Below are 17,621 nucleotides of genomic sequence, written 5' to 3'. Positions count from 1 at the left end.
GGGCACCTGACAAACCCTTAAAGGGAATCTGTCATCAGGTCTTTACTATCTCATCTGAGAGAAGCATAATGTAGAAACAGAGACCCTGATTCCAGCGATGTGTCACTTACTGAGCTGTTTGCTGTCATTTTGATAAAATCAATGTTTTCTCTACTGCAGATCTAGAAGTTATACAGAGCTCATGAATGTGCTGGACTACCTGGCAGCAGGACAAGTAGTCTTCTAATGATATTCTACTGATTATATAAAAACTACACTAAGCAGCCCAGTAAGTAACACATCACTGGAATCAGGATCTCTGCCCCTACATTATGCTGCTCTCAGATTAGGTGGCAAAACCTGGTGACAAATTCCTTTAAATATTATTTAGCAGATGATTATGGTGGCTTTTTTTGCTCTGTCATTCTGGGCTTTGAACCATTTGATTACCTGATAAATATGTTTCCTACACTGAAATCAATAACCTGTATTTAATGACAGCTAAACAAATAAAAGGGTGGCAGATTTATGTGCAGAAATAAAAGCCGTCCAAATGCTGCTGCTTCGCCTTATGATCTGCATTATTTATGGTGCTGTAGTTGTAGTTCTCATAGGTGCAATATACCGCTGGACTTACACAGTGCCACCTGCTGGTCAGAATCATTTTGCATAAAAGAAAAAAATAATAAATCAAGATGTGAATGAAAAATTGTCACCAATTTACCAAACTATTATTGGAAATGTAGTTTTTCTCACAACATCTCAAATTAGCAGTGTCTCAAATGATGATGATGGGGGAATATAGGTGTAATATGCATTTGACACTACTGAGACACAGGTGCAGTCGGAGCAGTTACACCCATCTGCCGCCATCTCTACAGCAAACCACAAAGACCACCTTACCTTCACCATCTTCTTCTGAACGTTCCACACCACTAGATCAGGGAGACCTCCTCTGCAATGCCGAATGTCTTTTGACATTTTTGCGCATATTTCACTTAATATTTTTCCACCGAGACAGGACACCAGACCCTGGGAGGAAAGTGACAATTCTCAAAAGAAATCCAAGCACTGTATGTTATAATATGCCTTAAAAGGAATCTGTCACCACTTTGGCCTTTTTAACCCCTTTACGACCGCCGATACGCCTTTTAACGGCAGCATATTAGGGTACTTTTTCCGATCCGCCGCTTTTTAACGGCGGTCGGAAAAAAGGGTCTAGCGCCCCCCAGAGTCGGAAAATTTCCGGGGTCTCAGCTGCCGGGGGTAGCTGAGACCCTGGAGATCATGATTCGGGCCGGTTTTTCCGGTCCCCGCTCACCTGATGACCGGTATACACCGTATACCGATGGTCAGGTTACAGTAAATGACCGCGCCGGTAAAAAATGATTTATCTCCCATCTGGCATGATCAAACATGCCAGATGGGAGATAAATCTTTTTCCCGGTTCCCTCCGGTCCCCTCGGTATCCCCAAAGTGCCCCCCCCGACCCCCAACCCCCTCCCGAAAATCCAAGATGGCCGCGCGCACCGGCGATCACAGCAGCGCGCCGGCCGCATTTCCCCCTTTCCTATGGTTTCTGTCGCATGTGCCATCACACATGCGACAGAAACCTGCTCCCCAGGCCCTGCCGGGTCCCCCCCTATCCCCCCCGGTGTCATACATACCTGTCGGAGCGCTGATCCCCCGCGGCCCCCTCCTCCGGCTCCTTCTCAGCAGACGCCGGTCACATGTGCAGAGCGCGGCTGTCAGCTTCCTGTGTTCAGGACGCTGGCTGCTGCTGCTGCTGCTGCACGGAGTCTGCAGCTGTGACCCGGGGAGAGTGGGTGCAGATTCTTTGCACCCACTCTCCTGAAATGGAGGGTCTGCCCTCCTAGAAAATGGGGGATACGTTCCCTGAACGTGTCCCCCATATTCTAGAAGGTCCAGAGTCGACGTGGGACGTCCAAATGGATTACAGCGGATTTTTTTTTCTTTTCTTTTCAATAAATTGGTCAATCAGGGAATGTTTTGGGGAGTGTTTTTTCAAATAAATTTTTTTTTGTTGTCAATTTTTTTTTTATTACTGTCAATTAGTTATGTCGGGTATCTGATAGACGCCGTGACATAACTAATTGCTGGGCTTGATGCCAGGTGACATTACACACCTGGTATCAACCCCATTTATTACCCCGTTAGCCAACGCACCAGGGCGCAGGATGAGCTGGGGCGAAGCGCCAGAATTGGCGCATCTAATGGATGCGCCACTTCTGGGGCGGCTGCGGCCTGCTATTTTTAGGCTGGGAAGAGTCCAATAACCATGGCTCTTCCCATCCTGAGAATACCAGACCCCAGCTGTCAGCTTCACCTTGGCTGGTGATCTAATTTGGGGGACCCCACGTTTGTTTGTTTTTTTTAATTATTTATAAATAATTAAAAAAAAAAACAAACAGCTTGGGGAGCCCTCCAAATTGATCACCAGCCAAGGTGAAGCTGTCAGCTGTGGTTTGCAGGCTACAGCTGTCTGCTTTACCCTAGCTGGCTATCAAAAATAGGGGGGACCCCACGTCATTTATTTTAATTATTTTTTTTTCTTTTTGGGCTAAATACAAGGCTAGGCACCCTTTAGTGCCACATGAAAGGCACTAAAGGGCGCCAGCTTAGAATATGCAGGGGGGTGGGACGTTATATATGTTTGACATCTATCCATTCATCCATTGTAGCATTTTAGGCTGTGTGCCCACAATCAGGGTTTGCAGCGTTTTGGGCGCAGAGTGTTTTCCCTGCGTCCATAACGCTGCGTTGTGCAGTAGAAGCACAGTGGAAGGATTTTTAGAAATCCCGTGCCCACTGTGCTTCTTTTCTCCGCAGCATAAACCGACCTGTGGCGCAGCTTCCCGAGCCTCAGCATGTCAATTTATGCTGCGGAGATGAGTGTGCTCTGCAGGTAGCATAGAGCTCCACAGCAGCCTGAACCCAAATCGTGGGCATGGGCAGCTGCGTTCTCCCGTGGACAACACTCACATCTCTGCAGGAAGGCTGACACTGTGTACTGGACGCCGTGTCGCTGGATCATGGCCACATAGCCTAAAAGAGAGACATTTGTTGCTACAGCAACATTTTTGTGAAGTACCTGTGGATTCAAAATGCTTACTATACTTCTGAATAAAATCCTTGAGGGGTCCAGTTTCCAAAATGGAGTCACTTGTGGGGGGTTTCTAATGTATAGGTACCCAAGAGGCCCTGCTAATGTGACATGGTGCGCGCAATTTATTTCAACTTTTCCAAAATTCAAATGGTGCTCCTTCCATTCCAAGCCCTCCCATATATCCAAACAGAGGTTTTTGGCCACATATGGGGTATCCCTGCGCTCACAAGAAATTGGATAACAACCTGTGGGGTCCACGTTTTGTTGTTGCCTCTTGAAAAAGTGAGAAATGTGATGCTAAAGAAACATTTTTGTGAAAAAAATGAAAATTTTCAATATGGCAACCTAAGCTTATCAAATTCTGTGAAGTATTCGTGGATTCAAAATGCTCAATATACACCTAGATAAAAGCCTTGAGGTTTCTTGATTCCAGAATGGGGTCACTTGTGGGGGGCCTCCACTGTTTAGGCACTTTAGGGGCTTTCCAAATGCGACATAGCGTCCACTAATTATTCCAGCCAAATGTTCAGTCAAATTGCACTCCTTCCCTTCCAAGACCTGCCGTGTCCCCAAACAGTTGATTTCCACCACATATAAGATATCACCAAACTCAGGAGAAATTGCACAATACATTTCATGGTGATTTTTTTCCTGTTACCCTTGTGAAAAAAAAGCTACCTGGTTGAAGTAACAATTTTGTGGTAAAATTTTATTTTTTTATTTTCATGGCTCAACGTTATAAACTTCTGTGAAGCACCTGGGGGTTCAGGGTACTCACCAAACATCTAGATAAATTCCTTGAGAGGCCTAGTTTCCAATATGGGGTCACTTGTGGAGGTTTTTTGCTGTTTACGTACCTTAGGGGTCCTCCAAATGCGACATGGTGCCCGCAATCTTTTTCAGCCAAATTTCCTTTCCAAAATTCAAATATTGCTCCTTTCGTTCCAAGCCCTCCCATTTGTCCAAACAAAGGTTTCAGACCACATGTGAGGTATCACCGCGCTCATAAAAAAGTGGGTAACAAACATTTGGGTCAAATTTTTGGAATTACCTCTTGAAAAAGTGAGAGAATTGATGCTAAAGCAACATTTTTGAGAAAAAAATTACAATTTTCAATATGACAAAGTAACGTTATCAAAATCTGTGAAGTACCTGTGGGTCCAAAATGCTCAGTATACCCCTCGATAGAAGCCTTAAGGGGTCTAGTTTCCAAAATGGGGTCACTTGAGGGGGGTTCCTGCTGTTTAGGTACCTTAGGGGATCTGTAAAAGCAACATGGTGCCCGCAATCTGTTTCAGCCAACTTTGCTTTCCAAAATTCAAATATTGCTCCTTTCATTCCAAGCCCTCCCATTTACCCAAACAAAGGTTTCTGACCACATGTGGGGTATCGGCGCGCTCATAAGAAAGTGGGTAACAAAGTGTGAGGTCCAATTTTTGGTGTTACCTCTTGAAAAAGTAAGAAAATTAGTGCTAAAGTAACATTTTTAGGTAAAATGTTAATTTTTATTTTTTTTCATTCCATATTACTTTAGTTCCTGTGAAGCACCTGAAGGGTTAATAAACTTCTTGAATGTGGTTTTGAGTACCTTGAGGGGTGCAGGTTTTAGAATGGTGTCACTTTTGGGTATTTTCTGTCACCCAGGCCTCTCAAAGTCACATCAAATGTGATGTGGTCCCTAAAAAAATGGTTTTGTAAATTTTGTTGAAAAAATGGGAAATTGCTGATGAACTTTGAACCCTTCTAACTTCCTAACCCCAAAAAATTTTGTTTCAAAAATTGCGCTGATCTAAAGTAGACAAGTGGGAAATGTTATTTATTAACTATTTTGTGTGACATAACTCTCCGGTTTATGGGCATAAAAATTAAAAGTTTGAAACTTGCAAAATTTTTAATTTTTTTGTCAAATTTCAGATTTTTTCACAAATAAAATAAAAAAATATCATCCTAAATTTACCTCTAACATGAAGCCCAATATGTCACGAAAAAACAATCTCAGAATCACCGGGATCCATTGAAGCGTTCCAGAGTTATAACCTTATAAAGTGACACTGGTCAAAATTGCAAAAAATGGCCTGGGCATTAAGTACAAATCTGGCTTCGTCCTTAAGGGGTTAAACTGATATGGGCATACAGGTTATAGACTGTTGAAAATGCCATACCTGCATGTCTCATATTACATGCCTTGTTGTGGAAATATCATCTTTTATGACTTTATGTAAATGAGGTCTTCCAGGCTATGGGGCGGATGCTGCCTGGAAGATAACTCCGCCTCCAGAGCTTATTCTAAATAAAAGGGACGTTACCAGTGTGATGTATGATGGCCGCTCTCTGCAGAGCTGTGTGTGATTATACTTCTGCAGGTTCCTCTCAGCTCCATCTTCCATCTCACAGACACACTGTTGTAATGAAGCAGAGCTCAGGGAGCTGCAAAAAATGTGTTTGAAATAAGACAAATTTCATGTCTCCTGTCCTGTGTCAGTTACTTGTCTCACACTGGTAACGCCCATTTTATTTAAAATAACCTCTGGAGGTGGAGTTATCTTCCGGGCAGCATCTGCCCCATAGCCTGGAAGAGCTCATTTACATAAAGTGATAATAGATGACTTATCCACAACAAGGCTTCTGATATGAGGCATAAAGGTATGACATTTATCAGCACTCTATAACCTGTATGCCCAGATTATCACTTTAAAAAGGGCAAAGTGGTGACAGATTCCCATTAAAAAAAGACCAGTCACCAGGTCCGAAGTGGCCATTTTTTCTTTTATTTTATTCCTGTTGATCCTGGGTATTTTATATTTTTAAACTTTGACATCCTCAGTAAGGCTCACGAGATATGGGCCTTTCAATTTGGAGGCAATATTTATGGTGTATACCACTTCTCTTTGCTAAAGATAATAAAAATGTGTACTAAACAACGACAAAAACTACCCAGGGGAGAATCGGGAAAAAACAAGGGGAAAAACTAGCATCTTTTGACCTGGTGACAGGTACTCGTAAAATCTAGCCATGATAGCTCATCTATTAGGCTAACGAGAATCACGTGGACCATACGTTATCTATATATATAATTGCCTTATTCTGTCTGTCTGTCATGCTCCAAAATTGTGTCCTTACGGTGACACAAAGCTGATTGGCCGCTGGGCTCGCTATGGCCCCGCCCCCCCACACGGATTGGCCTCTCGCCCCGGCTCTCTGCAGGCCCCGCCCCCCTCACGTAATGCACGCTCGCTCTGGCCCAACTGACACGGAGCTCCGACTCCCAGGTGAGTACACACACACACACATCAGATTACACTCACTCTCACACACACATCACATCCACACACTCACAACATCCTGGGATATCGCTTGCTTCTACACCGGCTCCGTCACGATCCCAGCAGCGCCAGACATGACCTTGCTATGCTGGGATCTTGACGGAGGCCGTGAACGCTGGTAACCATTATACACATCGGGTAACTAAGGTCCCTTGGTTACCCGATGTGTATCATAGTTACCAGTGTACACCGGCTCACACTCACTCTCACACACACCTCACACATACATCATATCGCATCCACACACTCACAGCATCCGGCGATATCGCTTGCTTCTCGGCCTCGATACTGTGCTGTTGTGACCTTCCAGGACCTGCCGGAGGATCACATGGCCAGAAGCATGTGGTATCTCCGGATGTTGTGAGTATGAGCGCGTATGTGTAATATCGTCAATGTGTGTGTGCGTGAGTGTATGCGATCGGGTGTGTGTGAGTGTATGCGATCGGGTGTGTGTGGGTGTGTGTGAGTGTATGCGATCGGATCTGTGAGTGTAGGCTGATTCTGGGGAAGGCTGGGATGGAGAGGCTGATGCTGGGGACAGAGAGGCTGATGCTGGGATGAGAGAGGCTGATGCTGGGATGAGAGAGGCTGATGCTGGGATGAGAGAGGCTGATGCTGGGATGAGAGAGGCTGATGCTGGGATGAGAGAGGCTGATGCTGGGGACAGAGAGGCTGATACTGGGGACAGAGAGGCTGATGCTGGGGACAGAGAGGCTGATGCTGGGGACAGAGAGGCTGATGCTGGGGACAGAGAGGCTGATGCTGGGGACAGAGAGGCTGATGCTGGGGACAGAGAGGCTGATGCTGGGGACAGAGAGGCTGATGCTGGGGACAGAGAGGCTGATGCTGGGGACAGAGAGGCTGATGCTGGGGACAGAGAGGCTGATGCTGGGGACAGAGAGGCTGATGCTGGGGACAGAGAGGCTGATGCTGGGAGGAGAGAGGCTGATGCTGCGGGCAGAGAGGCTGATGCTGCGGGTAGAGAGGCTGATGCTGGCGCAGCATGGCGGATGGAGCACGTTTGGGAGTGCGCAGCATGGCGGATGGAGCACGTTTGGGAGTGCGCAGCATGGCGGATGGAGCACGTTTGGGAGTGCGCAGCATGGCGGATGGAGCACGTTTGGGAGTGCGCAGCATGGCGGATGGAGCACGTTTGGGAGTGCGCAGCATGGCGGATGGAGCACGTTTGGGAGTGCGCAGCATGGCGGATGGAGCACGTTTGGGAGTGCGCAGCATGGCAGATGGAGCACGTTTGGGAGTGCGCAGCATGGGGGATGCAGCACGATGGGGAGTGCGGAGTATGGCGGATGGAGCACGTTTGGGACTGCGCAGCATGGCGGATGGACCACGTTTGGTAGTGCGCAGCATGGCGGATGGAGCACGTTTGGGAGTGCGCAGCATGGGAGATGGAGCACGATGGGGGGTGCGCTGCATGGGGGATGGAGCACGATGGGGAGTGCGGAGTATGGCGGATGGAGCACGTTTGGGAGTGCGCAGCATGGTGGATGGAGCACATTTGGGAGTGCGCAGCATGGCGGATGGAGCACGTTTGCGAGTGCGCAGCATGGGGGATGGAGCACGATGGGGAGTGCGCAGCATGGCGGATGGAGCACGTTTGGGAGTGCGCAGCATGGCGGATGGAGCACGTTTGGGAGTGCGCAGCATGGCGGATGGAGCACGTTTGGGTTTGCGCAGCATGGCGGATGGAGCACGTTTGGGTTTGCGCAGCATGGCGGATGGAGCACGTTTGGGTTTGCGCAGCATGGCGGATGGAGCACGTTTGGGAGTGCGCAGGATGGGAGATGGAGCACGATGGGGGGTGCGCAGCATAGGGGATGGAGCACGTTTGGGAGTGCGCAGCATGGCGGATGGAGCACGTTTGGGAGTTCGCAGCATGGGGGATGCAGCACGATGGGGAGTGCGGAGTATGGCGGATGGAGCACGTTTGGGAGTGCGCAGCATGGCGGATTGACCACGTTTGGGAGTGCGCAGCATGGCGGATGGAGCACGTTTGGGAGTGCGCAGCATGGGAGATGGAGCACGATGGGGGGTGCGCAGCATTGGTGGATGGAGCACGATGGGGAGTGCGCTGCATGGGGGATGGAGCACGATGTGGAGTGCGGAGTATGGCGGATGGAGCACGTTTGGGAGTGCGCAGCATGGCGGATGGAGCACGTTTGGGAGTGCGCAGGATGGGAGATGGAGCACGATGGGGGGTGCGCGCAGCATAGGGGATGGAGCACGATGGGGAGTGCGCTGCATGGGGGATGGAGCACGATGGGGAGTGCGCTGCATGGGGGATGGAGCACGATGGGAAGTGCACACCTCCCCCCAACACACACACACACACACACACACACACACACACACACACACACACACGCGCGCGCGCGCGCGCACACTGCACAACAGACCACACACACACACACACTGGGAACCACAAACAACTGCCCTACACAGACACCCACACACAGACAACGCTGCACACACAAATATACGCACATACCGCACAACACACACATTGCACAAAACATACCTCCCCCAAAACACACCACACACACACAAACCGCGCAACACACACACAACGCTACAGACACACAGCGCTCCACAAACAACGCAACACACAAACAACACCGCTCTCACCCCCCATCACACCCAGACAACACCCAGAACATCTACAGCGCCCTACACAAACACTTGGTAACTACACACAACAACATCTATATATATATATATATATATATATATATATATATATAACAAAAATCATACGTGAACTACACAATACGTAAATTCTAGAATACCCGATGCGTAGAATCGGGCCACCTTCTAGTCCTATTAATAATCACCTAATATATCTTTGGACACTAATGTGTCTGTAAAAGATTAAAACAACTTTCTCCATCTACTGCCATTATCCTGGGGTATAGCAGAGCTGAGAAGGTTGGAGACGTCACCCTACTACCAATACCTGGGCTTGTTGTATGGAGGTGAAACGTTCCCAGCTGACTAGTGCTGCCGATTCTCCTAGATGCGTACTCCACACATCTGCCATCATGTCATGCAGAATCTCAGTTGGGGAGTCCCGGAGCAGCTGGACACGATTTTCTATGGCATTTTTCCTATTCTCATAAAACCTGTCTGTATACAGATCCAGGGGAAAAGCCTGCAAGACAACGCACAACACAAATGTACACCATGGAGGCGCGGTGAGAACTCTGCCTCCAGTCACTGGCAGTATACCCCATCTGTGGGCAGTGGAGCTGGTGATAGCACATGGCAGCTTCTATATGCTTGTCACATCCATAGGGTACAGAAAAAAAAGGCACATGTACCTGATAGGAGTTTCTGAAGACGTCAGGAATACCCTCCATAAAGATGATATCCCACATGAACAAGCCAAACAAAGTACAGAATGTGGACCCTTCTCCGTGTATTCCTGAAAGAGGACAGAACATTATCCTCTAGTAATGTACACATGAAATATGATTTCTATGATTTCTATGAATCGTTATTATCTTAAGCCACTGATGCTAGAGCAGTATGGCGGACTTCAGAATGCCGTGTCAGCAGCCATATTTATAGGACAAAGTCATTGACTTTGCTGCATTGCTTAAAGGGGTACTCCGAGAAATCTAATAATAATAATAATAATAAATAAAAGTACATATAAATATAAAAAAAGATACTAAATTACTTTATTGAGTAAAAAGGAAGCCAAAAAGGTACTCTTTAGTTATTGCTGGATTTTAAGCATGTCAGCTCGCAGTAGTTGCACAGCCGCCCCAGCTGTGACGTAGTAGAACAGGCTGTGTAAAGATATTTTCTGATCAGGACAGACGTCGGGTGAAGGCAGTGACCTGTCACGGATCGTGATCGCACATTAATGTGTTCACTGAACTTCATAGGCGGAGCATAGAACCGGAGGCGGACTGAAGCGGTAGAGAACGTCTCTTGGCGATTGAGATTGCTCATGCATCTCATCAGCCTGGGAGGTTTATTGGCGGACGGAGCTGTGGACAAACAATCTTCAACTGGCTCTTCAGTAAATCTTACAGGATCCTCTCAGTATCCTGAATATTTGTTATTTGTACCCTCTCTTTTAATGTGCCTAAACACCCCCAAATGTGATCCCATGAAATTACACCTCTCAAGAAATATATCTAGATGTGTGGCGAGCATCCTGAACCCCTGGGTGCTTTACAGCATTTTATAACATTGAGCCGTGAAAATACAAAATCACATTTTTCCATAAAAAAAGGGAATTTTGTTTACTTACCATAAATTCCTTTTCTTCTAGCTCCTATTGGGAGACCCAGACAATTGGGTGTATAGCTTCTGCCTCCGGAGGCCACACAAAGTATTACACTTTTAAAAAAGTGTAACCCCTCCCCTCTGCCTATACAACGTCCCGTGGACCACGGGCTCCTCAGTTTTGGTGCAAAAGCAGGAAGGAGAAGACTTATGAATTGGTCTAGGGTAAATTCAATCCGAAGGATGTTCGGAGAACTGAAGACCATGAACCATAAGAACAAATCAACATCAACAACATGTGTACACAAAAGAACAACCAGCCCGAAGGGCACAGGGGCGGGTGCTGGGTCTCCCAATAGGAGCTAGAAGAAAAGGAATTTACGGTAAGTAAACAAAATTCCCTTTTTCTTTGTCGCTCCATTGGGAGACCCAGACAATTGGGACGTCCAAGAGCAGTCCCGGGGTGGGTAAAACAATACCTCAATAAAAAGAGCCGAAAACGGCCCCCTCTTACAGGTGGGCAACCGCCGCCTGGAGGACTCGCCTACCTAGAATGGCGTCTGCCGAAGCATAGGTATGCACTTGATAGTGCTTCGTGAAAGTGTGCAGACTAGACCACGTAGCTGCCTGACACACCTGCTGAGCCGTCGCCCGGTGCCGCAAAGCCCAGGACGCACCTACGGCTCTGGTAGAATGGGCTTTCAACCCTGAAGGAAGTGGAAGCCCAGAAGTACGGTAGGCCTCGAGAATCGGTTCCTTGATCCACCGAGCCAAGGTTGACTTGGAGGCCTGAGAGCCCTTACGCTGGCCAGCAACAAGGACAAAGAGCGCATCTGAACGGCGCAGGGGCGCCGTGCGAGACACGTAGAACCGGAGTGCTCTCACTAGATCCAAAGAGTGCAAATCCTTTTCACACTGGTGAATTGGATTAGGGCAAAAGGAAGGCAAGGAGATATCCTGATTTAGATGAAAAGGGGATACCACCTTAGGGAGAAATTCCGGGACAGGACGCAGAACCACCTTATCCTGGTGGAAAACCAGGAAGGGGGCTTTGCATGACAGCGCTGCAAGCTCAGACACTCTCCGAAGTGATGTGACTGGCACCAGGAAGGCCACCTTCTGAGAAAGACGGGAGAGAGAGACATCCCACAGCGGCTCAAAAGGCGGCTTTTGAAGGGCCGTCAGAACGCTGTTAAGATCCCAAGGTTTCCTGGCTCCGATGGCAAGTGTTCTGGCCATACGACTGGCCCAACAGTCCACAGCATACTGACTAATGTTCATTGCAACTTTGATCTGTTGTCGTTGGGTCGTTTGTGGGGCGGGCGGGGGAGGGGGGTTTTTGCATTTCCATCTTGGGTGGGAGGGTCCGTGGGAGGTTAATTTGACAGACCCTCCCCGGTTGTTTGGGGTCTGGGTCATCAGGCTTAAATAAGTGAGGCGCGGGTTGGAGCTCTGGCCACATGTCAGTTCTTGTCCCTATCTATACCTAAGCAGTTTCTGGGCTGGTCCCTGGTACTGCGTGCGGCAGATCAGCTGCTTTTCCACTCTCTGTCTTTTCACTTTCTGCTCTTCTACATCTTTCTCTCTCCCCTGCTAAAGGGTCTTCGCTTTCGCTTGCCTATATTCTTTCCACCCCCCCTCTTCCACTCATCCGTTTTCCCCCCTCTCTTTCCCCCTCCCTCTTATTTTTTTGTGTGTGTAACTTGTTGTTTGTTCCTCCAGAGGTCAGTGACGGAGTATGACGAAGCTGAGACAAGCTGAGCTTCGGGTGGGCTCACTGAATGTTAAGGGTCTTCACAGCCCGGAGAAACGGTCTATTCTCCTGAACCTACTATGGAAAAATCGAATTCAGGTCGCTTTCCTCCAAGAAACACACTACTGTGAGGCAAAACCATACAAACTTGCCGATAGAAGGTATCCTGTTGTGCATCATTCACCCTCCCCTGACTCTAGATCCAGGGGCACAAGCATCTTAATGTCCAGTACGCTCCCATGGGAACTGTTGGACTCTCGTTCGGATGATCAGGGAAGGCTTCTGATGCTCAAGGGACGCATTGCTACTCAGACTTTCACCTTTGTGGCGGTCTACTTGCCAAATTCGGGTCAATGCCCCACATTGCTGCGTTACCTTGAGCAGATAGAGGAATTCTCTGAGGGTACTCTGGTCCTCGGGGGTGACTTTAATGTTGTGTTGGAGCCGCCGAGGGATAGCTCCAAAGGAGTGTCCAGTGTGCCACATTCGGCACTACGTCGCTTGCGACGGGGTTTACATGACCATCAACTAATAGACGCATGGCGATTGCTGCATCCATCAGACAAAGATTTCTCATTTTACTCGGCAGTACATGATTGCTACTCCAGGTTAGACCTCTTTTTCCTCAAACATGGGGATCTACATTCTCTGGTGGCTTCCTCAATCGAGTGCATATCATTCTCTGATCACGCCTTGATCACAATAACTCTATCCCTCGGCTACCCCATCGGGAGGCAGAGTCAATGGACCCTGAACACTTCGCTACTTGACGAACCGGTGACAATGCAGGAAATAAGGGAGGCCTTGAGGGAATATTTCAGCGGCAGCGGGGGGGGAGAGGTGTCCCCGGGCATTGTCTGGGAGGCACACAAATGTGTGGTGAGGGGACTGTTCATCAAACATGGGGCACGTCTGAAGAGAGAAAGAGAGGCTAAGGTTACATCCCTTCTGACAGACATTAGAGAGTTGGAGGCAATCCACAAGGGGTCTCTGGGAGGGGACGTGGGGGCCATTTTGGTCAAGAAGAGGGAGGAGTTGCGGTCCCTGCTATATTATAAGGCTAGGGGAACATTGGCTAGGTGCAGACGGCATTTCTATGAATTTGGCAATAAGAGTGGCAGGGCCCTGGCTAGAGCTCTGAGGACTCAGAGAGCGAGAGGATATGTTTCGAAGGTGCACATCGCGGGAGACAGGTGGGCTACTCTGCCGAAAGACATTGCCTCCGCTTTTAAAGATTTTTATTCCACCCTTTATGCAGTTGATGAGGGGCGGTCTGGGAAGGCCAGGACGGAATTGCGTAGCCGTATACGGAAGTACATCGCGGACTCCGGCTTGGGTTGTCTCAAGCCGGAGGCTGCGGCTGATCTGGAAAGGCCCATCTCGGAGGAGGAATACTGGTCCGCACTTAAAAAATCTCCCACAGGCAAGGCCCCTGGCCCGGATGGTTTTCCTCTGCTCTATTACAAAAAGTTGGATTCCATTTTGATTTCCCCGTTTCTCTCAGCATTTAACCATGGCCCACATGCTGAAGCCGTCCCCTTGCCAAGGGATACCCTGGCTGCTAATATTGTAGTTATCCCCAAAGAGGGCAAAGACCCTACTTCGTGCTCTAGTTATCGACCCATTTCTCTCCTCAACACAGACCTGAAGCTCTTCACTAGGATTCTTTCGGATAGACTTTCCCCATTGCTGGGGGAGATTGTTCACCCAGACCAGGCGGGGTTCATGATGGGTAGGGAAGCAAGGGACAATACGACTAAGGCTTTGAACATAATACACAAGGCTAAATCCGATGGGCTGCCTTTGATGCTTCTGTCAACCGACGCAGAAAAAGCGTTCGACAGAGTTAACTGGATTTTTATGGAGGAGGTCTTGCGGGCTGTGGGGTTGGGGAGTATGATGCTTGCTTGGATTTGCTCCCTGTACAGCATCCCTTCGCCAGCAGTCAGAGTGAACGGTCTCCTTTCAGAGAGATTCCCCATTCGCAATGGAACAAGACAGGGCTGTCCTCTCTCGCCCCTGATTTTCATATTGACTCTGGAACCCCTGCTCAGTCGGATCAGAAGTAACGTTAACATTTCGGGCCCTAACGCCTCAGGTTCTACTTATAAAATAGCGGCTTATGCGGACGATTTGCTTTTTTTTATTACCAACCCGCGGGTTTCCCTCCCTAACCTTCTGAGAGAGTTGGACACATACTCCTCTCTATCCAACTTTAAAATTAATATGTCAAAATCGGAGGCCCTAAATATATCTCTTCCCCTTGAGCAAGTCACATCGCTACAATCTGCGTTTGAGTTTAGGTGGGCTAGCCAGTCCCTGAAGTATTTGGGAGTCCAGTTGACTGCGGACCCTAGTCAAATTTACAAGTTGAATTATCTCCCGCTTCTGCAGTCAATTGGGAAAGATTGCGCTAACTGGGGGAAGGGCTACTTCACATGGTTCGGGAGATGTGCAATTTTGAAGATGAATATCCTGCCACGTCTCTTATACCTCTTCCAATCCTTGCCGATTAAAATCCCTAGCTCTTTCTTCAAGGAACTGGCCTCTCTACAGATCAAATTTATCTGGGCCAACAAGCCTGCGAGACTTTCCCGGTCTCTTTTGTGCAGACCTAAGAGTAGGGGAGGCTTGGGTATCCCAGACCTCAAAAAGTATTACTTGGCCACGCACATGGTTAGGGTATTGGACTGGTGCCGTCATTCCGGCACAAAGCCATGGGTGGCCCTAGAACAGAGTTTCTCGGAAATACATCTCCCAGCCATCCCCTGGCTTTTGAACCTCTCCCTGCCGGCTCTGAGATCCCATCCTACCATTGGCGCCACTCTTGAATGCTGTGCGATAGGGGAGGTCAGACGACTCCTTTTGCCAGTGCCTTCTCCTATGACACCCATTCTGGGTGACCCGGAATTCCGTCCTGGTCTTTCGGACCCGGTCTTCAGAAAGTGGGTTCAAGGGGGCAAATTCAGAGCTTGTCATCTGGGTAGAGAGGGGGATTGGCTTTCACTAGCGGATATCCGGAGCTTCTTGCCTTCGGGTCCCCTGGGGGATTGGAGGGCTATGCAGTTGAGGCACTACATGCACTCCCTCCCTCGCTTCAGTCGATATGTCGGACCTCCTACGGGGTTTGAAAAGTTGTGCCTGGGAGAGGGAGTCTTACGGCACTCACTATCTCTGGTATATAATATGCTATCAGATCCGGGGGATTTGCCCCCCCCGGCCTACCTGCTGCAGTGGGAGAGGGACCTGGGGATTAGTTTATCTGACTCACAAAGAAACAACATTCTCCAGCTGGCACATAGAACTTCGATCAGTTCCAGACTGTTGGAAGCTAACTACAAACTGTTGGCTAGGTGGTACAGGGTCCCGACCAGACTCCATAGAATGTTTCCCTCAGTTGACCCAGTTTGTTGGAGATGCGGTCTGGGGGAGGGTGATTTTATGCACATTTTCTGGTCCTGCCCTTCGTTGCAGCGGTTTTGGTCAGAAGTGGGGGAGGTAATCAGACGAGTGACCGGTACTACTGAGACATTGGGTCCGGAGCTGTTCATTCTACAGCTTTCCGAACTCCCGGTCTCTAAATATAGGCGATCTTTGCTTAGATTTCTGGTCATGTCGGCCAGGTCTTGCATCCCGCTTGGTTGGAAGTCTACTACCCCCCCCACGGTGACACAGTGGGTCTCGCGGATTAACGATCTGATGTACATGGAGGATTTGACATCCTCTATTAACGATCGCCAGGAGGACTTTTATCGGACATGGTTTCCATGGATGGAGTTCACCTACTCGGCGGAATATGCGGACTTGCTCTTGGAACCTCAGGAGTAGTGATTTACCCCCCCTTTTTTTTTTTTTTTTTTTTCTTTCTCTCTCCCTTCTCTCTTTCTTTCTCCCCCTCTCTTCTTTCCTTTTCCACACTATTCCCCGATCTTCCTTCCTGCTTTCTTCTTCCACCCCTTTCTCTATTTCTCTCTTTCTCTACAGGCCTTCAATCTTTTTCAGGCTTTGACTTCTTTTTCTTCGCTCTTCTCCCTACTTCCCTAAAGTTGGGTCGGCTTATAAAAGATGTAAACTGGGCCAGACTTGAGTAGTAGTGGAGATGGGAATTGCATATGTGTGCTGACTGTTTGTATATATATTACCGTCATTTCTGTAATAATACCTGCGTCCCAGTTGGGAGCAGGGGATGTATTGTTTGATACGAGTTTGGCTTTAAAATAAAGAATTTAAAAAAAAAAAAAAAAGTTTGGGGTCACCAGACAATTTTGTCTTCCCCATGAAAAATCTTACTTTTATTTATGAAATGAGTTGCATAATGAATAGAGAATGTCATCCAGACAGTGCCGAGGTCAGAAATAATGATTTTTACTTGAAATAATAAATTTTCTCCTTCACAAAAAAAAAAAAAAAAAAAAAAAAAAAAAAAAAGATCCCAAGGTTCCAACGGACGTTTGTAAGGTGGGACCATGTGGCAAACCCCCTGCAGGAACGTGCGGACCTGCGGAAGCCTGGCTAAACGCTTTTGAAAAAACACGGAGAGCGCCGACACTTGGCCCTTGAGAGAGCCGAGGGACAAACCCTTGTCCATTCCAGATTGTAGGAATGAAAGGAATGTGGGTAAGGCAAACGGCCATGGAGGAAAAAGCATTATCAGAGAACCAGGATAAGAAGATTTGCCAAGACCTGTAATAGATCTTGGCGGACGTTGGCTTCCTGGCTTGTCTCATGGTGGCAATGACATCCTGAGATAACCCTGAAGACGCTAGGAGCCACAACTCAATGGCCACACAGTCAGGTTGAGGGCCACAGAATTCAGATGGAAAAACGGCCCTTGTGACAGCAAGTCTGGGCGGTCTGGAAGTGCCCACGGTTGACCCACCGTGAGATGCCACAGATCCGGATACCACGACCGCCTCGGCCAGTCTGGAGCGACGAGAATGGCGCGACGGCAGTCGGACCGGATCTTGCGTAGTACCCTGGGCAGCATCGCCAGAGGGGGAATCACATATGGCAGTCGAAACTGCGACCAATCCTGGACCAGAGCGTCCGCTGCCAGAGCTCTGTGATCCTGAGACCGTGCCATGAAGGCCGGGACCTTGTTGTTGTGTCGTGACGCCATGAGATCGACGTCCGGCGTTCCCCAGCGGCGACAGATCTCTCGAAACACGTCTGGGTGAAGAGACCA

The 17,621-nt window shown here is 48.5% G+C and overlaps 1 protein-coding gene across 5 annotated transcripts in view; it reads right to left on the bottom strand.

The window, feature by feature from the left end:
- The window catches only part of FAN1 (FANCD2 and FANCI associated nuclease 1), a 109,760-nt gene that overhangs the window by 10,906 nt on the left and 81,233 nt on the right, over positions 1 to 17,621 (bottom strand). For 2 of the 5 annotated variants that reach the window (XM_075345674.1, XM_075345673.1), the window contains 3 exons: positions 9,765 to 9,868; positions 9,401 to 9,595; positions 883 to 1,011 (listed from right to left, as the gene is read on the bottom strand). In XM_075345674.1, the coding sequence (XP_075201789.1) occupies positions 883 to 1,011; positions 9,401 to 9,595; positions 9,765 to 9,868 (428 nt within the window). Of the gene's footprint in view, positions 1 to 882; positions 1,012 to 9,400; positions 9,596 to 9,764; positions 9,869 to 17,621 lie in introns of those variants that run through there. The other 3 variants (XM_075345675.1, XM_075345676.1, XM_075345677.1) reach the window with 3 other exon arrangements.

This window comes from Anomaloglossus baeobatrachus, chromosome 4 (genome assembly GCF_048569485.1).
Source record: "Anomaloglossus baeobatrachus isolate aAnoBae1 chromosome 4, aAnoBae1.hap1, whole genome shotgun sequence".
Lineage (NCBI taxonomy): Eukaryota > Metazoa > Chordata > Amphibia > Anura > Aromobatidae > Anomaloglossus > Anomaloglossus baeobatrachus.
Note: the sequence above shows the minus strand (reverse complement) of the source record. Positions and strands in the feature narration are given on the sequence as shown.